This window comes from Theropithecus gelada, chromosome 1 (assembly GCF_003255815.1).
Source record: "Theropithecus gelada isolate Dixy chromosome 1, Tgel_1.0, whole genome shotgun sequence".
In the NCBI taxonomy this organism is placed as follows: domain Eukaryota; kingdom Metazoa; phylum Chordata; class Mammalia; order Primates; family Cercopithecidae; genus Theropithecus; species Theropithecus gelada.
In genome coordinates, this window is record NC_037668.1 from 149,399,044 (window position 1) to 149,421,336 (window position 22,293).

At 36.4% G+C, this 22,293-nt stretch overlaps 1 protein-coding gene across 2 annotated transcripts in view; it reads left to right on the forward strand.

Moving 5' to 3' along the window:
• The window catches only part of USH2A (usherin), a 795,153-nt gene that overhangs the window by 168,339 nt on the left and 604,521 nt on the right, over positions 1–22,293 (forward strand). For both annotated transcript variants that reach the window (XM_025367266.1, XM_025367257.1), the window contains 2 exons: positions 2,794–3,435; positions 17,746–17,929. In XM_025367266.1, coding sequence (XP_025223051.1) covers positions 2,794–3,435; positions 17,746–17,929 — 826 coding nt within the window. The remainder of the gene's footprint in view (positions 1–2,793; positions 3,436–17,745; positions 17,930–22,293) is intronic.

Genomic DNA, 22,293 nt, shown 5'->3' on the forward strand with positions numbered 1-22,293 from the left:
TTTGCCTTTCTATTGTCATTCAAGACACCAAGTCATCCATGGTTTGTCTAACACTGACCTGAAACTTACAATAATAAAAATATGCCTGGCAGTGATCACTCTCTCGCTCTCTCTCTGTCACACACACACACACACACACACACACAAATGCTTACATGTACACAAGCATATGTACATATCATTCTGAATACTATTTTCATTTCTGTAATATACTTCTAAATCTAATTCTTTATCTTTTATTTATGTAAGTATACATCATGCTACACAATTCAGCTAGACAAGCGTTTCAATTTAATAAAGAGAATGTAGGTGTGTTTAATGGCATTACATGAGATTTCTCTGGTTTAAAGAAACATTACATGAAAATCTGTAATGTAATTTGCCTTTATGCATCTCAAGCATACAAAAACTAATTTTTTAGAAAGAAAGAATAACTAATGTGTAAAGAGAAGTACGTATTTGTATGTGCTATCTATGATGCTGAAGGAATTCTAAGACCTTGAATTCAATTTGTATGGCATCCTTTGTTCTTTAATGTGAGATTTATTTTAAACTCAAGATGTGAAAACAGAAGTTAAAGCAAGGCCTTTAAAGACAGTGAAATAATTACTTCTTTGTATCAACGAAATCTTTCATGTGATGGTTAGATTCCAGAGTTTGAGGAAGGCAAAAATCAAAATTAATTTAGAATGTGTTATGCTATCCCTACTATGTGCCTGTTTTGTTGATTGATCCAGATGGTTTTCTGCAGGAAACAGAAATATACATTTTGTGAAGACTAAATTCTAAATTACTTCAGTATTATAAATAATTATTCTTTCTAGTGTTATTTCTGCAAATGTGGCATTTTTTATAAAAACAAAAACTTGATATGCCATATATATTTACTTTCCTAATGGGATGAGCAAGTAACTTTATTCAATTTCACCTTGTTAATATGAAAAAAAAAGAAACCCAGAAAATACAAGTGTATGTTGTATATGCTTCAGAAAGCAAACTGTTAGAGTTAACAAAACTGTTAAATCTTACTAATGATTCTATCACCAGTAAAATACATTAGCACCAATAATTTTATTAAAGTAGGTCATTCATCTAGAATAAAAAGGGAGAAGAATGTGAATTAAATGCCAAGTGTGCTAACTCGCCTGTACTTGTTAACACCGAATGTGATGCCCTGTAGGCCTTCCTGAGTATCGTTAGGAATAGATTACCTGTCAGGAATATGTATGGCATATTCAAATAAGCACTGCGCATATTTTTAAAACTGATATGATATGAATCCATGTAGACCAATTTTAATAGTTCAAAATGAGTCATAATTCTTGCTAACAATACAGTTATTTTTAAAATTTGCAGCAATAGTGGTCCTTTTTTATTTTCCTTATTGAAATTAAATGATATGCCTTAGGTGAGTCATTCATCACTGTTAAAGAACTTGCCTTCCATTGGAGTTCTTGAATTTTTATCCATATATATTCATATATATTATGCATTTCCTTCCAGTTTAGGAAATGTTTTTCTACATATGAGTTCCTGAGTGTGTTTTTGACTCTTATTTTAAGACTAATTTTTAAATTGCAATTATAGCTTGAAGTAAATGTTTCAGTTGATTCAACTCATGCGGTCAGTTATTTAAATTCATGGATATTTGGAGACTATCTAAAGGAAACATTTTGCATCTAAACATTTACTATTCTAATTTTTTTATTTCTTCGCCTTGTAATACCCTTTTATTAGAATAACCTTACTTGTCAAAGATTTAAGTATAGGTGATAAAACATTTTTCTTCATTCGTAAAATGTATATGTGTACTACTTTAAATAGAAGTAATATAAAAAACAGAATTTACTTAGTGTTTAAAGAGGTATGTTCTGAGTCATACAAGATGACAAGCAATGTGATTGCTTTATGAGCCAAGGAGAGCATAATTTATATTAATTGAAAATGATAAAATAGAGGAGCATACAAAAGGATTAAACTAAGAATTGCCCTGGATAAGTTTTATTTATATTAATTACTTAAATGTCTGGATTCAGAAATAAGTGTATATACTGTTTTCGCAAAAATAGTTATCAGCTTACATTTTTTTTCTTTTTTCCCAGCTTCACTAAGGTGTAATTAAATAAAAATTGCATATATTTATGGCAGACAACATGATGTTTTGATATATGTACACATCATAAAATGATTAATTCCAGCTAATTAACATATCCATCACCTCATGTACTCATCACGTTTTTGGGGTGAGAACATTTAAGATCTAATCTCTTAGCAATTTTCAAGTATACAATACATTATTACTAAGTATAGTCATCATGCTGCACAATAGAGGTCCAGAACTTATTCATTCTGTCTAGCTGAAACTTTGTACTCAGGTTAACATTTTATTAAAGATCTTTAGAGATTTCTTATCTTTAGGAAAACAACTAATTTGTCCTATGTAATTCTACTATAATTTTAAATGAACACATTTGTTAAAATAGTTTTTAAGATTTGTTAAAGAGAAAAAGAGCTCCAGCATATGTAACAGAAACAACATTTGCATTAAGCATTTTCTTTGCATTAAGTAATAATTAAACATTTATGAAGTTCATTGCAAACAGTTGTATATTAAAGCTAAATTAAATATTGCCATTGTATTTTGAGAGTATGATTAGCCCTCTATGGCACTACTTGTGAGAAAACACTCAATATTTTGTGTTCGCATTGTCTGCAGTAGCATTGTTTGTGCCTCATCTATCTTGAATGAAATCATTTTTCCATCCTCACCTTTTAAATATATTTTATCTTTAGGGCTTAGGTGTGATCGTTGCAATTTTGGATTTAAATTTCTCCGAAGCTTTAATGATGATGGATGTGAGCCCTGCCAGTGTAACCTCCATGGCTCAGTGAACAAATTCTGCAATCCTCTGTCTGGGCAGTGTGAGTGCAAAAAAGAAGCTAAAGGACTTCAGTGTGACACCTGCAGAGAAAACTTTTATGGGTTAGATGTCACCAATTGTAAGGCCTGTGACTGTGACACAGCCGGATCCCTCCCTGGGACTGTCTGTAATGCTAAGACAGGGCAGTGCATCTGTAAGCCCAATGTTGAAGGGAGACAGTGCAATAAATGTTTGGAGGGACACTTCTACTTACGGCAAAATAATTCTTTCCTCTGCCTGCCTTGCAACTGTGATAAGACTGGGACAATAAATGGCTCTCTGTTGTGTGACAAATCAACAGGACAATGTCCTTGCAAATTAGGGGTAACAGGTCTTCGCTGTAATCAGTGTGAGCCTCACAGGTACAATTTGACCATTGACAATTTTCAAGGCTGCCAGATGTGTGAGTGTGACTCCTTGGGGACATTACCTGGGACCATTTGTGACCCAATCAGTGGCCAGTGCCTATGTGTGCCTAATCGTCAAGGAAGAAGGTGTAATCAGTGTCAACCAGGTAAGAAAGAAATGTGTTACGTTTTCAGTGCACAATGATATTCCTTTTGTTAACTCATAACAGGTGACTTATCCCTGTTTCTGGATTGTGGCTTCTACAAATTTCATTTCCAAAATCATTGTTGTATTTAGATCATTATCCAACACAGATACAACCATTTAACTTTTTCAAAATTATCAGGCTTATTTATGTTACTATTTTGGGAGGATACTTTAGATAAAACTCAACCAATCAGATCTATTTCATAACTGAGACTTAATTTCTTCACTTGAAGTAAATCTCCTTTTAACAGTTTTTTTAAAAATTAGGTTAAGAAGAGTCAATTTTATTTTCCAGAGAAAGGAAAATTTGAGTTGAATATCCATACAATGCCAAATATTCAAATGATGGGCTAAATCTCGAATAAAGCTGGCTAAATGTTTTTACTGAAGAGGCTATATGTTCTAGCTTTGTATAGAAATACTTAGAATTGTTTCTACATGCCATCAAATTAATAAAATAGGCTACTGTTTAATCTTATTGTATACAAACTTATCTTTCCATCTCTTTCCCAATTGAAAGAGGGATAGACCCCATCTATGGCTCTCCTTGCATTTAAGATTTTAACTAAAATACTCATTATGATATCATGATAAATATAAGTATTTATCAGTTGTTTAACAGCTGTGCTAATTGTTGTTCTGTCAGCCAATATTAGCTCTGAGTTATATGGGTCTATAAAAATGAGCATGATACAAACTCAAAAGTGTGATTTGCTTGCCAGAGAAGGAGTAGAACAAAAGTTCTGTTTACATAGCAAAGAACCCAGCCTAGGATAACTGGGCCACGTTTTTCCTTTGGCATTGGTCAGTGTGACAAGTAAGATCAAAGAGACAGGAAGGAATTGAAGTGTTCATTTTTTTTGACATGTAAGTATCAGAAAACAACTTGAACTGGTTTAAACGTAAATGGAGACTATATTATAACTAGATATTCCATAAAAACCTAAGAAGGACCACTACAGTCAGGACTCAGGAATTAGAATGCTTCCATTGATACATATTCATTCGTCTCTCTCTCTCTCTCTCTCTCTCTCTCTCTCTCTCTCTGTCTGTCTGCCTTTTGCAGAAGGGGACTTTACTTCTCTCTTTGTCTATATGGGTATATGGCCACCCTATGTCCCCTGAAATTGTTTATAATTCTACCACCAGCTACAACAGAGAGATTTATTAGCTACTTCTTAGTTAAAATTTCTAGAGGAAAATTGGAATTGACTCACTTTTGTTTGGTTGATTACCTCTGAGCCAATTCACTGTGGCCAGGGGTGTCACATACTTATAAAATGAGCATGGCTTTTAGGGACCTTTTCATCAGGTAGGAGCAAGGTGGTAAGTATCCCAGAAAACAGGAAGATTATGGAGACCTGGGCAGACAGCCTAAATGACAGATACAACACACTCACTCTTTTTACCTTCGGGTTAATCCTTCCAAATTTGCAATTAACTTTTTGGTATCCTAAGATGATGTTTTTTTCTCTTTCACTGTGTATCAATATCTCTAATTTTGGAAACAAGGTAGGTACTCTGTCTCCTGCACAGTCAAATAACCATGATTTATACATCCTTCTTTCTACGTAAACCAAAAAAAGCTAATAGATCAAATGTTATATCCTTTTGAGTAATTATCAATTGTTAAAATTTACTGTTCCATTCTAACTTTAATTGTATATACAATACAAGTCACACGTTTTAAACAATTTTTCTGATTTTAGATAAACTCTGAAATCATAATAACAAACATTTGCTCCTTTTGGTCCTTTCAATGAAAGACCCAACCCATCATCTCAGTACTTTGTACACCTACCAGATATCTAAATGATGAACTAAAATAGTTAGAAAACCTTTTCTGGTTGTTTTGTATATCATGCAGAAATAGTCATGGATAATATAATCTACATCATGCATAATTCTGTCTCATTTGTGCCCTTCCTAGGATGAAAAAATACTGACTTCATTGCTCTTTCCTTCATCTTTGTGGCTCTCATTGTAGTGATCTCTTTGTTCCCAACTCTAAGCCACTTTCTCCCACCCAAATCTATGGCTCTTTCCTATCTACCCTATATAGTATTGGCAGAATAATTCCCCTAAAGCACTTATTTAGTTATATCATTCTCCTGTAGGGTTAGCTAAAATGGATTTTATTTTGCTTATCATTTGAGTCCAATCTGGGAAAACCTTTATGAGTTTGTATCTTCTGGTCATAGTCTAGACACCCAGCTTTGCTCCCTGATACTCCTATCTTCTTCAGACACTGCAGCCACTTCACTGGAGCTACACATGTCGCATGCAGAGCTGATTTCAATCTACCTGATGCTTTGGTTCATTCTCCTTTCCCGACATGGAATGCAGTATAATCCTCCTTTTCAATGTTAGTTGGCATCCTCTGACTAGTTTTACTATTCAACATACTGCCTACAATTCTCCATCACTCAGTGAACAACAAAGTTGACATGAAGCATCAGTGTTTTAAGAGGTGGTTTAACTCAAACCTATAGAAAACTAAAATAATGCATTTTTGAAAATGTGCTCAAGCTTCTATTGTCTTCATGTTCAATTTATTGTATGACCTTGAAGGGAGGTTTATGTTCAAGAAATAATAATACAGATCTCATTGTTATTACTCCATAGTTATGCTTCTTTCTTCTGAAGACCATATGGACCTATAAATGGAATCAATGAGCTAAGAGTAGGGAGCATTAAACATGGTGAAAATATTTTTATTTGCTGAAAAATTTCAACAGGGTATTGTAAAATATTTAGTATAAAATGTACCAGACTGAGAAAACATATTTGAAGCTCCATTTCTTCAGCTTACTGACTCTCTAAAGGCATTCCCCTGTCCTTCTCAATAGGGGACTTCCATATTTTCTTCCAACTGTCTATTTCTAGCTGGGAGTAAGCAGCTTTATCTTTAAGCTGGTACCTGAGTGGAGCCTGTAACAGTTCTACTCATATCCTATTGGTCAGAACTGCTTTGTATGTCCATACCTCACTGAAAAAGAGGCTGGCAAATAGATGCTCTATCTGAATATCCAGGTGTCTATTTAAAACTTGGGGCCTCTGCTATTATAAGGAATAAGAAAGAAATTGATCCTTGAAGACAGCCTTGGCTATACTAGGAATGTCCTACACTTGCAAAATTGGTTGGCAGAACATTAGTTTACTTCCAAACAGATGCTTTTAATGACCATCAGTTTTGTACTTTTTGGATAGATCTCATTATTAGCAATTTTTAAAAATCAGCCAAAGTTAATGAAGGTCTCTTGAGTCCTGAGGAAATATATGTACAAAATCTCTTCTTGGTATCTTCAACTGTTTCTTACATGCTTTGCCTTATAGAATCACTTCTATTCTAGTCACTCTTCCTTCCCAGGATATGCTATAATGTATCAGTGGCCTTGCTGAGTTATTGACCCAGGATATTGACCTGGTTATGAAAAGCTAGAATGATCAAGGTATAGATTTGGATTACTGTATTTTGTTGAACAGTACAGTTATCTTCATATAGATAAACATTTCTCTTACTGAGAAATCATTTTCTTCTGGGTACTGTTGAGTTCTTAATTTAGTCAGAGAACATTTTATGTGTAGTAGCAAACAGTACTTTCAGTGAGCTTAAATTTTGATGGGGAAACTGACAGAATAATTTACAAGTAAATATATGATATAAATTTAAATAGTGATTATTTTTGGATCCTTGGCAATACTCAATTATGTTTCTTTGTTGCTAAGAGTTTAAGATACTATGGAGGTTACCAAATAGATTAGTTATTTGCACTTTTATATCAGTGTTTAGTTTCCAGAAAGGTAAACTGGGTAGCCATGTTTATATTGTACAAGTAAAGTCATACTGATATTTCATTACAATGGAAACAGGAAATGTTTTAAAAGGAGGAATGGTGAAGTGAAAGAAATTATCAACCTGTTTCTTTTTATATTATTATCTAAAATTAATCATTTTTCTGTTTTTCTCTTTTGCATTTTTTCTCATTTAAGATTATGAGTGCCTGCTTTAAAAAGCAGCCCAATGAGATGACCTTGTTAAAACTCCTGATTATTTCTCAGTGTCTTCAATTAAATAAACCCCTTACTGTGTGCCCACAATGTACAATTAATTATATTATTCTTGTAGTTGTGCAAGTTGAATAAGATAATACTTGCCCTCAAGATATTGCAACTCTAAGAAGGAAAATAAGACAATTGCACACGTAAATAAAATACAATAATGCTTTAAATACGATCATTGTTTTTCAGTATTAGTGTTGATGCATTTTCTATATCTTCCTCTAAAGAAAGAAGACAATTTGCAATAAACCTTTGAAAAGGAGTTTTGTTACATCTGTACTTAGGCAAATAGTGACTAATAAATTATTCTCCTAATGGCCACACCTGGTGGCTCATGCCTGTAATCCCAGCACTTTGAGAGGCCGAGTTGGGTGGACCACCTGAGGTCAGGAGTTTGAGACCAGTCTGACCAACATGGTGAAACTCCATCTCTATTGAAAATACAAAATTAGCTGGGTGTGGTGGCATATGCCTGCAATCCTAGCTACTTGGGAGGCTGAGGCAGGAGAATCACTTGAACCCGGGAGGCAGAGGTTGTAGTGAGCTGATATCACACCATTGCACTCCTGCCTGGGCAATAAGAGTCAAACTCTGTCTCAAAAAACAAAAACAAACAAACAAACAAAAAAAGGCAAATGGGTACCAGATAAAGCTCTCCAAAAAAAGAGCCAGGAAAAGAGAAAGGAGATCAGGAGGGGGTTGCATGAAGAAGATTTAGTATTATTATCCAGTATTGTCATTTTTAAATTTAATTGGAATTTTAATCAAAATTTATATTTGCAAAATTTTTAAAAACAAATAAAATGTAAAGAGCCCAGCCTTATCATTTTCCCAGGAATCTCCATGCTCAGGGAAAACACCTTCAACTTCTTTAGATGTTTCTTCTAGGCTTTCATGTCTGTATTTCCGGGAGATATATATATATATATCTTGATTTTTAAAATGTAGACATTATTTATTTTCTTCCCCCTATAGAAGATGAGTTGTTTAGCTGCTTTCACCTCCTGCTTAGCAATCCCTTTGTTTGGTTAAATCAGCATTCAGATATTTCTTTACTATGACTATATAAATTTACTGTACATTTATGCCATATAATATGCTTTGACTATATATTTTCTTTCTTCAAAAAATTTGCCCTTGCTTAGTTTTTCAGGACTCTCTTAGGCATTTCTAGGAAACGAAACTCTCCAAGGGAACTCTATTCAGGAAATCTATAAGGTTTTGTTTTTTCCCACTAGATATGCGAGTGGGAAGTTTAGGCTGGTTGATCTTCAGTTCTGTTGCACAGCTATATCCAAGGGTTAACATTTGCTGCTGTACTAGCAATTGCCTTCCCCTGTCTCCCATGTTGGATCCTTCATTTCCTGAATCCTACACGTTCTCTCTTCTTGGTTTATTTATTTGTGTGTTTGGTAGAGCACATGTGCCAGTAGCTTCTGAAAAAGAATACAAGGAGGGAAGTAATTTGAGGAGAAAATTTGAATATCTGAAGTGTCTTTATTGTCTTCAAGTATCTAAACATAAAGAATGATTTGAAATTTTACTGCTATATGAAAACACTTTCATTTAAAAAATATTCAAAAATTTTAAATGTTTGCACCATTAGTTGTTAGCAATGTCAATCAGATTCTTGCTTCTTTTCCACTTCTTTTTTTTTTTAAACCATCTGGAAGTTTTTACCATCTCTATATCCCTGGGCTCTCAGTGAATCTTTTTGCCTATCGAAGATGGCTCTTATGTTCTAAGAAAATCTGCAAAACACATTCATAGCAACATCTAGACTCATGTTTGACCAAACAACTGGGCACCAAGCCTAGCCAAGTTGATGCATAAAATCAACAATCACAAGCAACCCTTCACATAATGCCTGTTTATGTATTTGTTGAGTCCAGACCTTCTTTGGTTTAACTTCTAAAGGAAAAACTTACTGCGTCCTCCTAAAATGTAAGAAGGACAACTTTCTGGTTGGGGAGGGTATTAGCACACCTTATATCTAATTCCGGAAATCTGTGGAGCTTTCAATTCGAAATCTCTCTTTCTAGAGTTATACAACCTGAATCAACTAGCTTATTGTTGGGTTCTCCACTGCAAGAGCTTAGCTTTTTCTTCCAGATTATCTTTGATTATCATTTTCTCTTTCTCTCTCTCTCTCTTTTTTTTTTTTTTTTTAATTTTATCTCTGGGGATTTTAGGAGGGAAAAATTATTCAATCCACTGTGTTTTACTGGCAATGTTCCCCTAGTGTTTTTGGTTTGTAACCTTTTCAGACCAAATCTTTGCAGCCATTCTTGAGCCCTCTCTTTTCCCCGCAACCTTCGTCTCATCTAACAAAACCAATTCTGCTGATTTTACCCTCAAATATATCCAGAATTTGACCACTTCTTGCCACCCTTACTTACACCAGCCAGATCCAAGCCACCTTCCTCTGTTCCTGGACTATTCAAGTAGCCTCCTACTCACCTTTGTCTTTTTTCCATCACTTCTCAACAGACAGCCAAAGTGATACCGTTCAAACTTGAGTCACATCCCATCGCTCCACCTTCCATTTGCTTTTCACCGTAGCTAATAAGAAACAAAGTTTATATTATTTAATAATCCCCATGGTCTATAATGTCCATGATCTCTCTGACCTCATTTCCAGAAGTCTTCAGATCATTTCTTCCTCTCCAGCCAACAAGTCTCATTGCTGTCCTTCACAACTGTTCAGTGCTCTATCTCAGGCAGGGATAAGAATACCTCCATAGCAGTGCTGCCTATGTATTTTCTGAATTAATGAATAATTTTATTTCAAAAATACCTCAGTGGCATTCTCCTGTTTTTAGGTGTGAACCTAGCAAAGGTCTGTGGTGTTTCTTTCACAACACTTAGGAAAAGTGTTGTGTTCAACCTTACAAAAGAGGAAAAATAATAGTGACCTAAGTATCTTATATATTTTTTAACAAAACAAGATACAGTATACACATATGCATAGCCCATGAAAGGAGCAATATGTGCTTTGGGATGGATTTTCCTTTTTTCTTGGTTTTGCTTCAGAAATTCCACTTTAATTTTTTTTCCCCTGGTTTTATGGTCTCTTACAGTAAAACTTGCATTGAAAAGAGAAATACTTATCCTGAAGTATCTTTATCATAAACAGATGTTTTGCAGTAGCCAGCCCTGCAATGTGCACAGTAAAATGTGCTGCTACAATCTTAAGCTTTCATTTACTTATTTAAACATGTCTGAGAGACCTAGATCATATACCACAGGGGCAGACAGCACACTGGTGTGTGTGAGTAGTGGGGCATGGAGGGAGAAGGATGGGGTAGGAAGGGATGAGTAGCAAGCTTAAGGACTTCTGCCTCCCTTTCATCTGTGATTGCAAATACTGCTGACCCATACTAGGTGACTGCACATAGATTCTTGTCCCACTTTCTTAAAAAACATTATTAAGGAAGGTGCATGTAATGAAACCTCATGTATTATTAACCTAACCTTACTACGAATGTACAAGGAATAGGTTTAATTCAACTAAAATTTATAGGCAATTTGTTAAAGCAGTAGTGCACATTAGAAGGTACATTAGAGCCACATTGGTTTTAATATGCCATTCAATAACTTGAACAGAGGTTAAAAATGCTGCTTAACCTCCATTAAGTATTTTAAAAATGCTTTAATTTAAAATTATTTGGAGTCTGTGTACATATATGAATGTACACATATCCACACTAATAAATATAACACTAAATATCTTTTCCCAGTTCCCTATTTCTGTGCTGGATGACCTTATAATGTTCAGCAGTAGGCACTTAATCAGAGGCCAGGCTGAGGAAGGCAGGGAAGGATGTCAAGGCATCCCAAGCCAGTGACCCACCCTTGTCCTTGAGAACTAGAGGCAGAGAGTGCTTATTGAAGACTCTGCAGCTTTGGAATAAAATAAAGGCTAATTTATAACGAAAACAGCTTCCTATGACATGTTTTGTACTAATAGGACAATGCCTCATGCTTCCCCCTAGTATTTACTTTTCGTTTTCTTTTACAATTCATAAAACAAAGCATCTTGTTTCATTAAGTAGCACATCATATTTATTAAGTGATGAGCTCATAAACTAGAATTGCGTACAAGACCCTGCCAATGGAATTGGAATCAGATGTTGATGTTCCATTAAAAATCAATGCATCAAAGTTGATATCCAATTATGCCACATTTCCTAGTGTTTGGTGAGACAATTTTCTAGGTTAACATGTTTTTCACAGAGAGACCTGAGTCTCAAAGTAAGAACCTCTTCCTTGATAAATCATCAGGAAGGAATCTTATCACAGGAAATATAGACCACAATCTTAGGTATATTTGGGAAAAAAAAAAGTAAAAGACGCTGATAAGAAATATATCTCTGTCATAGAAGACTTGCTAATTAACAATTACAAAGATGATAATAGATGATATTTACTGAGACTCCGCTGTGTGCCAGGCTCTGTAATAGGGCTTTGCCTGCAAAGTTCCATTTAACATGCTTTTTTTAACATTTAACATTTCTTTTTTTTTTTTTTTTTTTTTGAGATGGAGTCTCGCTCTGTCGCCCAGGCTGGAGTGCAGTGGCCGGATCTCAGCTCACTGCAAGCTCCGCCTCCCGGGTTTCTGCCATTCTCCTGCCTCAGCCTCCCGAGTAGCTGGGACTACAGGCGCCCGCCACCTCGCCTGGCTAATTTTTTTGTATTTTTTAGTAGAGACGGGGTTTCACTGTGTTAGCCAGGATGGTCTCGATCTCCTGACCTCGTGATCCGCCCGTCTCGGCCTCCCAAAGTGCTGGGATTACAGGTTTGAGCCACCGCGCCTGGCCTTAACATGCACAGTATTTCTATGATGGAGGTGCTGGGATTATTCTCGTTTTAATCTAATTGGGGAAATGAGATCTAATTAAGTAGAAGAGCCATTTATAAGTACAGGTCCATCTGACTCCAGAGTGTATACTCTGAAAGAGTGGAACTTTTTCTAAATAACTAACTCAATATTTGTCTTAGACATTCACACAATAAATATTTGAGGGTGAGTTAGATAAATACTGTTTCTTTCCCCCACCTTCAAACATATCTCAACTCATGATTCTGGCTTACTGCTTCACATCCTGGGATTCTTCATTTGTTGTTCAAAACCCAAGTAGTAGGCATAAAATGACAATTAACAGAGTCCTGGGAAACTACAATGTTCAAATAATGATGAGGTAAACTAAAGGGGTCTAGAAATGGAATTATCTCTGAGAACTTCATTGGAGAAATTTTGGAGATGGTTGGAATGGCATAGGAGACAGGCTTTAGAACATACATTTGATAAACACTGAATGGGAACAGAGAATAAAAGTTTTGCTGTGGATTTTGAATATGCACACACACATATATTAATTATAATCTCCAAGATGTAATCGGAGTTGTCATTATTTGGGTTATTTGTTGTTATTGGATTTGATTCTTAGAGAATATGTTACTGAGGGCCTTTCATGGGTGTTCACATAAATAGAAAAATTGGATTATTTATGAAACAGAAAATTCCAATAATGTTTTCTCTTACATGAGCATATTATTATGTACTTTGCTTTAAGAACTAAGATATAGTTTTAGTGTAACATTTTCTTTCTATAGCTCCGTTCCATCTGTTGCTGTGACAAGCACTATATTTTAAATTTATTGTGTCTGATTCATATACACTCCTCTCTAGACTCCCTGATCGGACAGGCCACTCTGACCAACCACTCTCATGACTCACAGATTTATGTTTACCATTTTCCTTTTCAGTGTTAAATGAATCATCTCATATTTTAGAGGGTAGCAGATCTTTATCCATCCATCCACCCATTCATCCATTCAACTATCTATCCATTTCATTCATATATCTGTTTTTCAATAAACATCTGTTGAGTAAATTACCAGGGACGATGCTGGTGTTAAGATATACAATCACAAATATACTAAGACATTGTGATTTAGTAAGGGAAACTGACTCACATGTAAATGTATCACAATGTGATAAGAGCAATATTAGAAATATACAATATGGAGAAGTAGTAAAATGAAGGAAAGGATCAATTCTTGAAGGAAGCAGAGTGTTAGGAACTTAGAGAAAATGATTTCTGATCTGAATTTTAAGAGGAAATAGGAATCAGCAAGCTGCTCAAGGAGGGAGTAGCAGCCCAGAAAAAAGGAATAACAGCAGAATAATTTAAGTTTATCTAATTTAACTGAAAAACACTTAAAAATTGTTTTAAATAAGAGAAATTATGCCTTGGGATGAATAATATTAATATTTATGTATTTACTTGATCAAGTAAGTCTAGAAGTAATTTTAGCAAGATTTTATCTAAAACTCCCAAATGGAGGAAAATTATTATTGTTTTAATTTGAAAACTACCATCATCAACTATATTGAAATATAGTTTACAAACAATACAACAGTATTGAAAATATTGATTCGTAAAGCCATTCCCAAGATAGTCTTTTGTTGCATGGGTATAGGTGAGCCACACATCCCTCCCTGGGCTCTCGTGTAACTATTATGTCCATTTTCTGGCTTAAGGGGAGACTAGTTTCTTCTAAATGTCTTACAATTAGTGCTTAGCCCCAGCGTTGCCCTCCTTTCTTGAATAAGGCCTAGAGGTTACACTTCTTTTCTTTCTCCCTTTCCAGACCTTGGCAAAGCCTGGTTGTTCATGGTCCTCAGGAGGGACATTGCTGGGAAATGGGCTCTTCTTTTATGCCCAGGACAAATACTGTGCTGTGCAAATAGCCACTACAGGAGATAATACCAGCTGCCTTGCTAATAACTTTGAACTCTATAGATCCTTCTCCTAGATAAAGCAACACTATTTTATGATATGGGTGACTCTTTGCTTTAACTGGATGATACATATTTTTCCACCTGAGATTTGTCGTATTTAAAACCAGGGGTCAGCTAAACAATATGGGAAAATAATAAACTAGCGAGCTGATTTGGACCATGTATGTGTGAACGCTCAGCACTACATAATGCAAGGCAATGATGTCCTAATGACCATGCTTAAGAATGTGGTACAAAATCACTCATGAAATGAAATCTCAGTAAGATCAGTTACAATGCTACAGATACAAAGATTTGGAACATGAAGTAGAGCTAACGAAGGGGTATCAGAAATGCATTACATTAAAATAAATTAAGGTCAGTTATAATTAAGCCACATTCAGGAGTTGAAGTTTAAGCAGAAGGAAAGGAAAAAGATTGTTTTCTATAGTTGGAAGTCATAAAAGGGAGGTAATGGTCTAGAATTAGGCACATTCAGGTAAGGCAAGAGGTAATCTTTAAACAGGAAGTTACCTGAGTCATCCTAATTAGAACTGCTTAAAAATAGGACAACTAAAATACTGGTGGGATTAACCTTTATAATCATGCTCCGGAGAGGAGGAGGGGAATTAACCCCAAGGCAAATTCCCATGCAGTCTTTTCCTGGAAGCCCTACCTTCATTTGCAGTCTCCCTGGGTGCTTAACATCTTTTTAGTTCTTCTCTGCTTATATTTCTGATTTTTCTGTGTCATTCTTTACTCCGCAAAATTTGGACTACCCAACTTGTGCACCAAAATGCCATCCCCTACTATACTTAGAGGTTTATCTCATACATCATTTCTTCTAAAAATCACCCTTAATTATTCCAAATTCTCTGTGGCTTGGAGCTATTGCAATAAGTCTAAATTAATTCTACTTGTAAGTATCTGTGCTAATGGGTAATTTATCCAAACTGGAGGGCTGTTAGCACATTCTTGATGCCATCATCATGGATTTAAGGGCCTAGATACCTTCACAGGAACAAAAATACAAAAAATCACAACCACAGTGGCCTTGAATTTAAATGGAAGCCTTCTGAATTTGACTTTGACCATGTGATGAATCAGGTATAAGAATATATACTAATTGTCATGGCCATGATCTATTTCTTCAAATGTATATATAAGGGAAATTGCTGTCAGGTGATACAAATAAACAAATAGTGTAATCTGGCTCTAAATTATGATAAAATGATAGTATTACTTGATTTCCTCCAACTGAATGGCACAGATTTTGAGCTCTTTCCTTTTCCTCCCATGGAGCACAATTCTGTTTTCCTGCCCTTGAAACTTTGTAAGACGCAATGTACAAGTTCTAGGGGAAGGAAAAAACCCAATTGTTGGTGGCTATAAGAAAATGGCTTGTTTTCAACTAGAGCCTGAAATGAGTTTTAGAGTCTCCTAATTACTTTTTGCTGTTCCCTATAGAATAGATAACAGAATAGATTCACTTTGTGCTCATGCTCTCCTTCTTTCAATATCATTGCTATTTTATGAACTTTGAATTAGTGTCATGACAATTGTACAATTCATTTTTATTTGCTGTAACGGTATTCATTAGAATCCTTCTGTGATCCCTCTACCCCATTGTTTCAGTAAAATTCTTTGCAGCATTTTGCACATGCTTGTGTGTGTACCCATGTGTCTGTGCATGTGTGTATATGTATATGTACAGATACATGCACACACACATCACATAACCCTGAGAACCATTTCTCCCTCATATGCCTGCTCCATAATTCAACCGCCTGGTAGCTTTTGAATTTTATAACAGTTAACTTCCATCTCCGGGCTCCGAAGAGATTTTAAGTAACTTGAATAGACTTTTGAATCATATTTGTATTTCTTTCCTTTTCCTACAAGAAAAAAAAATATGGGTTTTAGAGTTAAGCTAAAATCTCTAAATTCTGCAGACTTTTTTTTTTTTTTTAATAATTGAACTCATTTTTATTTGTTCATAGAATGTGTATGGAGTGCCTACTATGTGCCAAGCAGTGTACTGGCTACTAGGGAGACAATGATGAATGAAACAGATGGGTTTTCTGCCCTTATGGAAGTTAGATTTTGATGGAAATAAGATTGATTATAATTTTTGTAAACACTTAGGAAACAAACAGGATGCTATGAATTTGTAACAGGCATACCTAGCCTGGCCTAGGGAAAGTTGCCTGAGGAAGTCACGAGACCTGACATATATGAGTGAGCTAAGCAAAAGAGATATGTCAAAATCATCCCAGCAGACAGAACGGCCCATGAAAAGGCCTTTAGGTCTCGAGAAGAGGAACAAATATGACTGCAAAGGACTGAGCGGGGAATGGGCCATGAGCGGAAGCTGGAGACGTAACTGGGACCTGACTGTAGGATTGGAAATTGGAAGAGAGATTTGGATTTATTTCCTGAGAGGAATAGGAAGTCATCAAGTAGTTTCAAACAGAGAAGTGAAATGTCCAAACTGCACTTTGGAAAAAGACTGCTACGAAGAATAGATTGGAACAGGACAAGAGGGATGCAATTAGAAGAGATGGCCTCTGGGGCTTGGTGGCCTGGGTGTAAACCTGAGTTTTGCTATCCATTAACTCTACCATTTTAGGAAAGTGTGTTAACCTTTTCAATCTTCTGTTTTCTAATTGACAAAATAGATGTAATAATAATTCCTGCATTATTTGCATTTCTATGACAGCTAAATGAGATACTCAACATGAAGTCCCTGTGGTAGCATCCAGTTTGAGGTATTAGTTATAAAAAAGTGGTTGGTGACTATCTGGGAGGTGGTAGTGGGGATGAAGAGTGGAAGGTTTAAAATTGTTAGGAGGCAACATCCATAGGACTTGATAATTAGCAAAATGTAGGGGGTCAGAGAAGAGGAGGATGCAAACTTTTATTTTAGTGAAATACAGAATTAGTTTAATTTGAATTTCACATAACTTTTTTAGTCTAAGCAAATGCTGCATGCAATGCACCTTTACTAAAAAAATCCATTGTTTGTTAGAAATTCAGATGTAACTGGTTTCCTATATTTTATAAGTCTGCCCTACCAAAGATACCTCAGTGTTCTAGGCAAAGCAACTCTATGACTGGTAATATCTGTTGAGATGGAGCTGATTAGAGGAGGTCAAGTTTTTTGTGGAAATAATACGCAGCAGATTTTAAATACATTGAATTGTAGATGGCTGGGAGACACCCAAGTACAATGTAGATAATTTACTCAGCTTTTCTTTGGTCGCAATTGACACACTGAAGAACGGATATAACCACATTTGTATTGGGAATGAGATAGTGCCATAGTAGAGTATCCTGTTTTTCTGTGTAATCAATTATTCTGCTTTAAATAAAAGAGTGGATAAAAAGTATATATAAAACTTTTAATGTCTTTATTTCCAGGTTTTTATATTTCTCCAGGCAGTGCCAATGGCTGCCTGCCATGCTCATGCCATACAGCTGGCTCAGTTCATCACATCTGTAATAGCCTGACTGGTCAGTGTGTTTGCCAAGATGCTTCCATTGCTGGGCAACGTTGTGACCAATGCAAAGACCGTTACTTTGGATTTGATCCTCAGACTGGAAGGTACATCTTTATAAGCTTTACTAATTAAACTCTTTCTTTACCAACAGTTGACTTTTTTTGGCAGTTGCAAAGCAATAACTTCTGTAAAAAGTATTTTTTTTGACCGGGCGTGGTGACTCACGCCTGTAATCCCAGCACTTTGGGAGGCCAAGGCAGGTGGATCACGAGGTCAAGAGGTCGATACCATCCTGGCCAACACGGAGAAACCCCCGTCTTTACTAAAAATGCAAAAATTAGTTGGGTGTGGTGACACGCACCTGTAGTCCCAACTACTCAGGAGGCTGAGGCAGGAGAATCCCTTGAACCCAAGAGGGGTAGGTTGCAGTGAGCCGAGATCGCGCCACTGCACTCCAGCCTGGCAGGCAGGCGAGACTCTGTCTCAAAAAAAAAAAAAAAAAAAAAAGTTTTTTGTTATTGATGTTTTTGGTTCCGTGACATCTGCATTTACTTAATATATGCTAATCTTTGAATATTTTCTAGAGTGGGTTGCTATATATTGATAGATGTGTCCCTATCCGAGCATCTGGGAATGTTGAATAAGATAAAATATATTTTCCCTCAAAAAACTGAGAGTCTGGATGTGGAGAAAGACAGGAAAAGACATATCTGAAGAAGAAGATACACACACACATACTTTCTCTCTCTATATATATATATATTATATATATATAAAATATATATTTTTTATATATGTATGTGGGATATATGTATATGCTTTGTTCTTCATTGCCCTTGAATTTATTGCATATTAGTTCATTGCATTTATTTACATTTTCCTTGCCTTTCTAATTTAGCTTTAAAGACTGGCAGATAAGAAACATAGCTTTGTATTCTGCAACATGATTTTTTTCAGTGTGTAAAGTATATTATGAAAGTAAATCACTTTTGAAAGTTACACTCTCTTTAATATTCTACTTCTTATTCTCTGGGTGTCTGTGGCCATTTGCCTGTACTCATTTGTGTTTGTTGCTGTATTTTTCAAGATGTACTATAATGCCAGTTCCGTGTGTGTGTGTGTGTGTGTGTGTGTGTGTGTGTGAGAGAGAGAGAGAGAGAGAGAGACAGAGAGAGAGAGAGAAAGAGATAGAGGGAGGGAGGGAGGGAGAGATTATGCGCTTGTCTAAAGTCTGGACTAAATCTATGAATTCTTTGAAGCGCCTATCCCTGAGAAGCTAGTAGTGTGTCCTGAACTCGGAAAGCATGTGATAAAACCAGTCAAATCTGTTTCTCAATATGTGTGTATTTATAAATATAATGGCTAATCATTTCAGGGTTTGTGATTATCTGGGCTCTTTTAAACTCATTGCCCCCCTGCTGCCTGCCTTTTGGCTGCTCCACTCCTCATTAACACCTCCATTAGAGGGTGGACAGGTGACAGGGTAATTACTGAAAAGGAGCTTAAACTAGTTCATTGTGACTTTCTTTTAAAATTTGATGTGATTTTTAAAAACTAGAAAAATCATTTAAAATTTTTATTAAAATAATTTTTGTTTTCATGAAATAGAGACATACAGACATACATATATTTTAATCTGTGACACTCCACTTGTTATCTTGATAGTCTGAGAGCATCGTGACTCTTTTCTACTAATGTTATTATAAATAACTTAAATGAGTATAGAAGGCACATGGCACAGTAAATCTTAAAAGCACTGTCAGGATTTTGATGGTAAAATAGGAGCCAATCACTGCACATACTATCTCCTATGTGTGACTTTTTTGAAAGAATATTCTACAGATTCCCCAGTTGGAACTCTTGGGCTGGTTTGTTTCACTCCTGGCCACCTCTGTCTTTTTCATAGTTCTGACCACATTTACCAGGAGAAAAATATCCTCCCCAATCCACCGTCCTCCTTGCAACATTCATGCCCATCAGTGCCATTTTGTGACATTCAATTACCCGTTTTTGTTCTACTCATCCCCCTTGTTAGTCTTCCCAGGGTTATCAGCTAAACCCCTGTCCAGTGACCTAGGGATGTCTGATTGTCTCAGCTTTTTCACTTAACTTTTTTTCTTTAAGTGAGATCTGATTTCCTTTATTACATTGCTTCCTCTACCCTTCAATATTCTTAAATTCAAGGCTGAGACTTTTATCCCATTCTGTTCCTCTCCCATTATCTATCTCACTCTTACTCCCCACCTTACTTTAGTCCAGTAACAAGAATTGCTTAAAAACTACTGTTCCATCTCCTGTCACTCTGCAGTAGGCCTGACTAGCACTGGAGCTAGATTCCCTGAGTTAGATGGTGGATTGAAATGTTTACATAAATCGATAAGGAATAGGAAGGATCAAACAAGTGGATATAAGTTACATTTTTAGAAGATACTGAGGTTACAATAAAGAAAGCAGAATTCAGTCTGAGTACTGTGGCTAACTCCTGTAATCCCAGGAATTTGGGATGCCAAGGTGACTAGATCCCTTGAGTCCAGGAGTTCAAGACCAGCCTGGGCAACATGGCAAAACCCCATCTCTATAAAAAATAAAAAGTTAGCCAGGTGCAGTGGCTCTTGCCTGTAGTCCCAACTACTTGGGAGGCTGAGGTGGGAGGACTGCTTGAGACTGTAAGGTCAAGGCTGCAGTGGGTCAATATTGTGCCCCTGCACTCCAGCCTGGGCAACAGAGTGAGACCCTGTCTCAGAAAAAAAAAAAAAAAGAGAGAGAGAGAGAGACAGAGAGAGAAAGTAGACTTCAGATACACAAAAAGAATGAGGGCAGGTTGGAGTCTAGAAAATAGAGCTAAAGTGTGAGGAGCTGAGTAGATTTCTAAAAATATGAAAGATTCAGAGTAAGTGTGGGATTTTTCTTTTCTTTTCTTTTCTTTTTGACAGAGTCTCACTCTGTTGCCTAGGCTGGAGTGCAGTGGCACGATCTCGACTCACTGCAACCTCTGCTTCCCAGGTTCAAGGGATTCTCCTGCTTCAGCCTCCTGAGTAGCTGGGATTACAGGTGCATGCCACCGTGTCTGGCTAATTTTTTTTTGTATTTTTAGTAGAGATGGGGTTTCACCATGTTGGTCAGGCTGGTCTTGGACTCCTGAACTTGTGATCTGCCCGCCTCAGCCTCCCAAAGTGCTGGGATTACAGGCTTGAGCCACCGCGCCAGGCCAAGTCAAGCGTATGTTTTAAACAAAAAGATCCACAAGTTTTATATAAATGAGATTGGATATATTTACATATTAGTTGACTACTGTTATATTGATGGGGGTGGTGAGAATTACCTTTTTAAAATTACAAATTGTCCTTGGAAATGGTAGCACTTTTCTTCCATCCCTGTATTAGTCCGTTTTCATGCTGCTGATTAAGACATACATGAGACCGGACAATGTACAAAAGAAAGTGTATTGGACTTACAATTCCACATGTCTGGGAAGACCTCACAATTGTGGTGGAAGGTGAAAGACATGTCTCACGTGGTGGCAGAGAGAAGAAAGCTTGTGCGGGGAAACTCCCCTTTGTAAAACCATCAGATCTTGTGAGACTTACTCACTCTCATGAGAACAGCAGGGGAAAGACCCTGCCCCATAATTCAATCACCTCCCACTGTGTTCCTCCCACAACACATGGGAATTGTGGGAGTTACAATTCAAGATGAGATTTGGGTGGGGACATAGCCAAACCATATCAATCCCCTTTGTTCTTATCTTTCTAGTTCCAGGAGAGGGATTCTATTTTTCCCCCTTTTCTAACTCCTGCCATTATTTTAAACGACTTTGAAATGTACTGATGCAGTTCTTTGGCCTCTTCATTCACTTCCCACTCCAACAACCCATTTCTATGGCTACACTCTGGATTTTGTGATCACTTATAATTTCTCTATTTCTCAAATCTTCCTAATCCCATGAATGCTATTCTATGGATATATCATATCTTTCCAACTCCAGTTGACCCTGGAAGCCTCACATAACCTGCTCCTTAACTTCTCTTAATCTTTAGCCCATTATCCCTGCTTACTCCTCTTTTGATCAACCCCATGCCTAACTTCACTGTCTTCTCTTAGCCTGAGGCAAAACCTTTTTTATTCTGACCCTTTTGAGTACCTGATTGCAGACTCCCTTCTGCTGTACTGTGGGGTCAGCTCCAGGGATGATCACCCTATACCTGCCCTGATCTGTGAGGACTTGGGGAAAGATCAGGTACCTATGCTGATGTGAAGCACTACCGTGTATATACTTCTTATCAATTTACTTTCTTTCTCCTTTTAAGCTCCTGCCACTCTCCTCAGTTTTAATTCTATGCTCTTGCCCTTGCAGATAATCTGGCCCTCTGCTCATAGACAAAATAAAACCAGATATAAGTATCTCCAGATTATCTCTTCTCCACCTCCAGTTTGTCTACATTGTCACACATTTTTAATTTTTTTATCT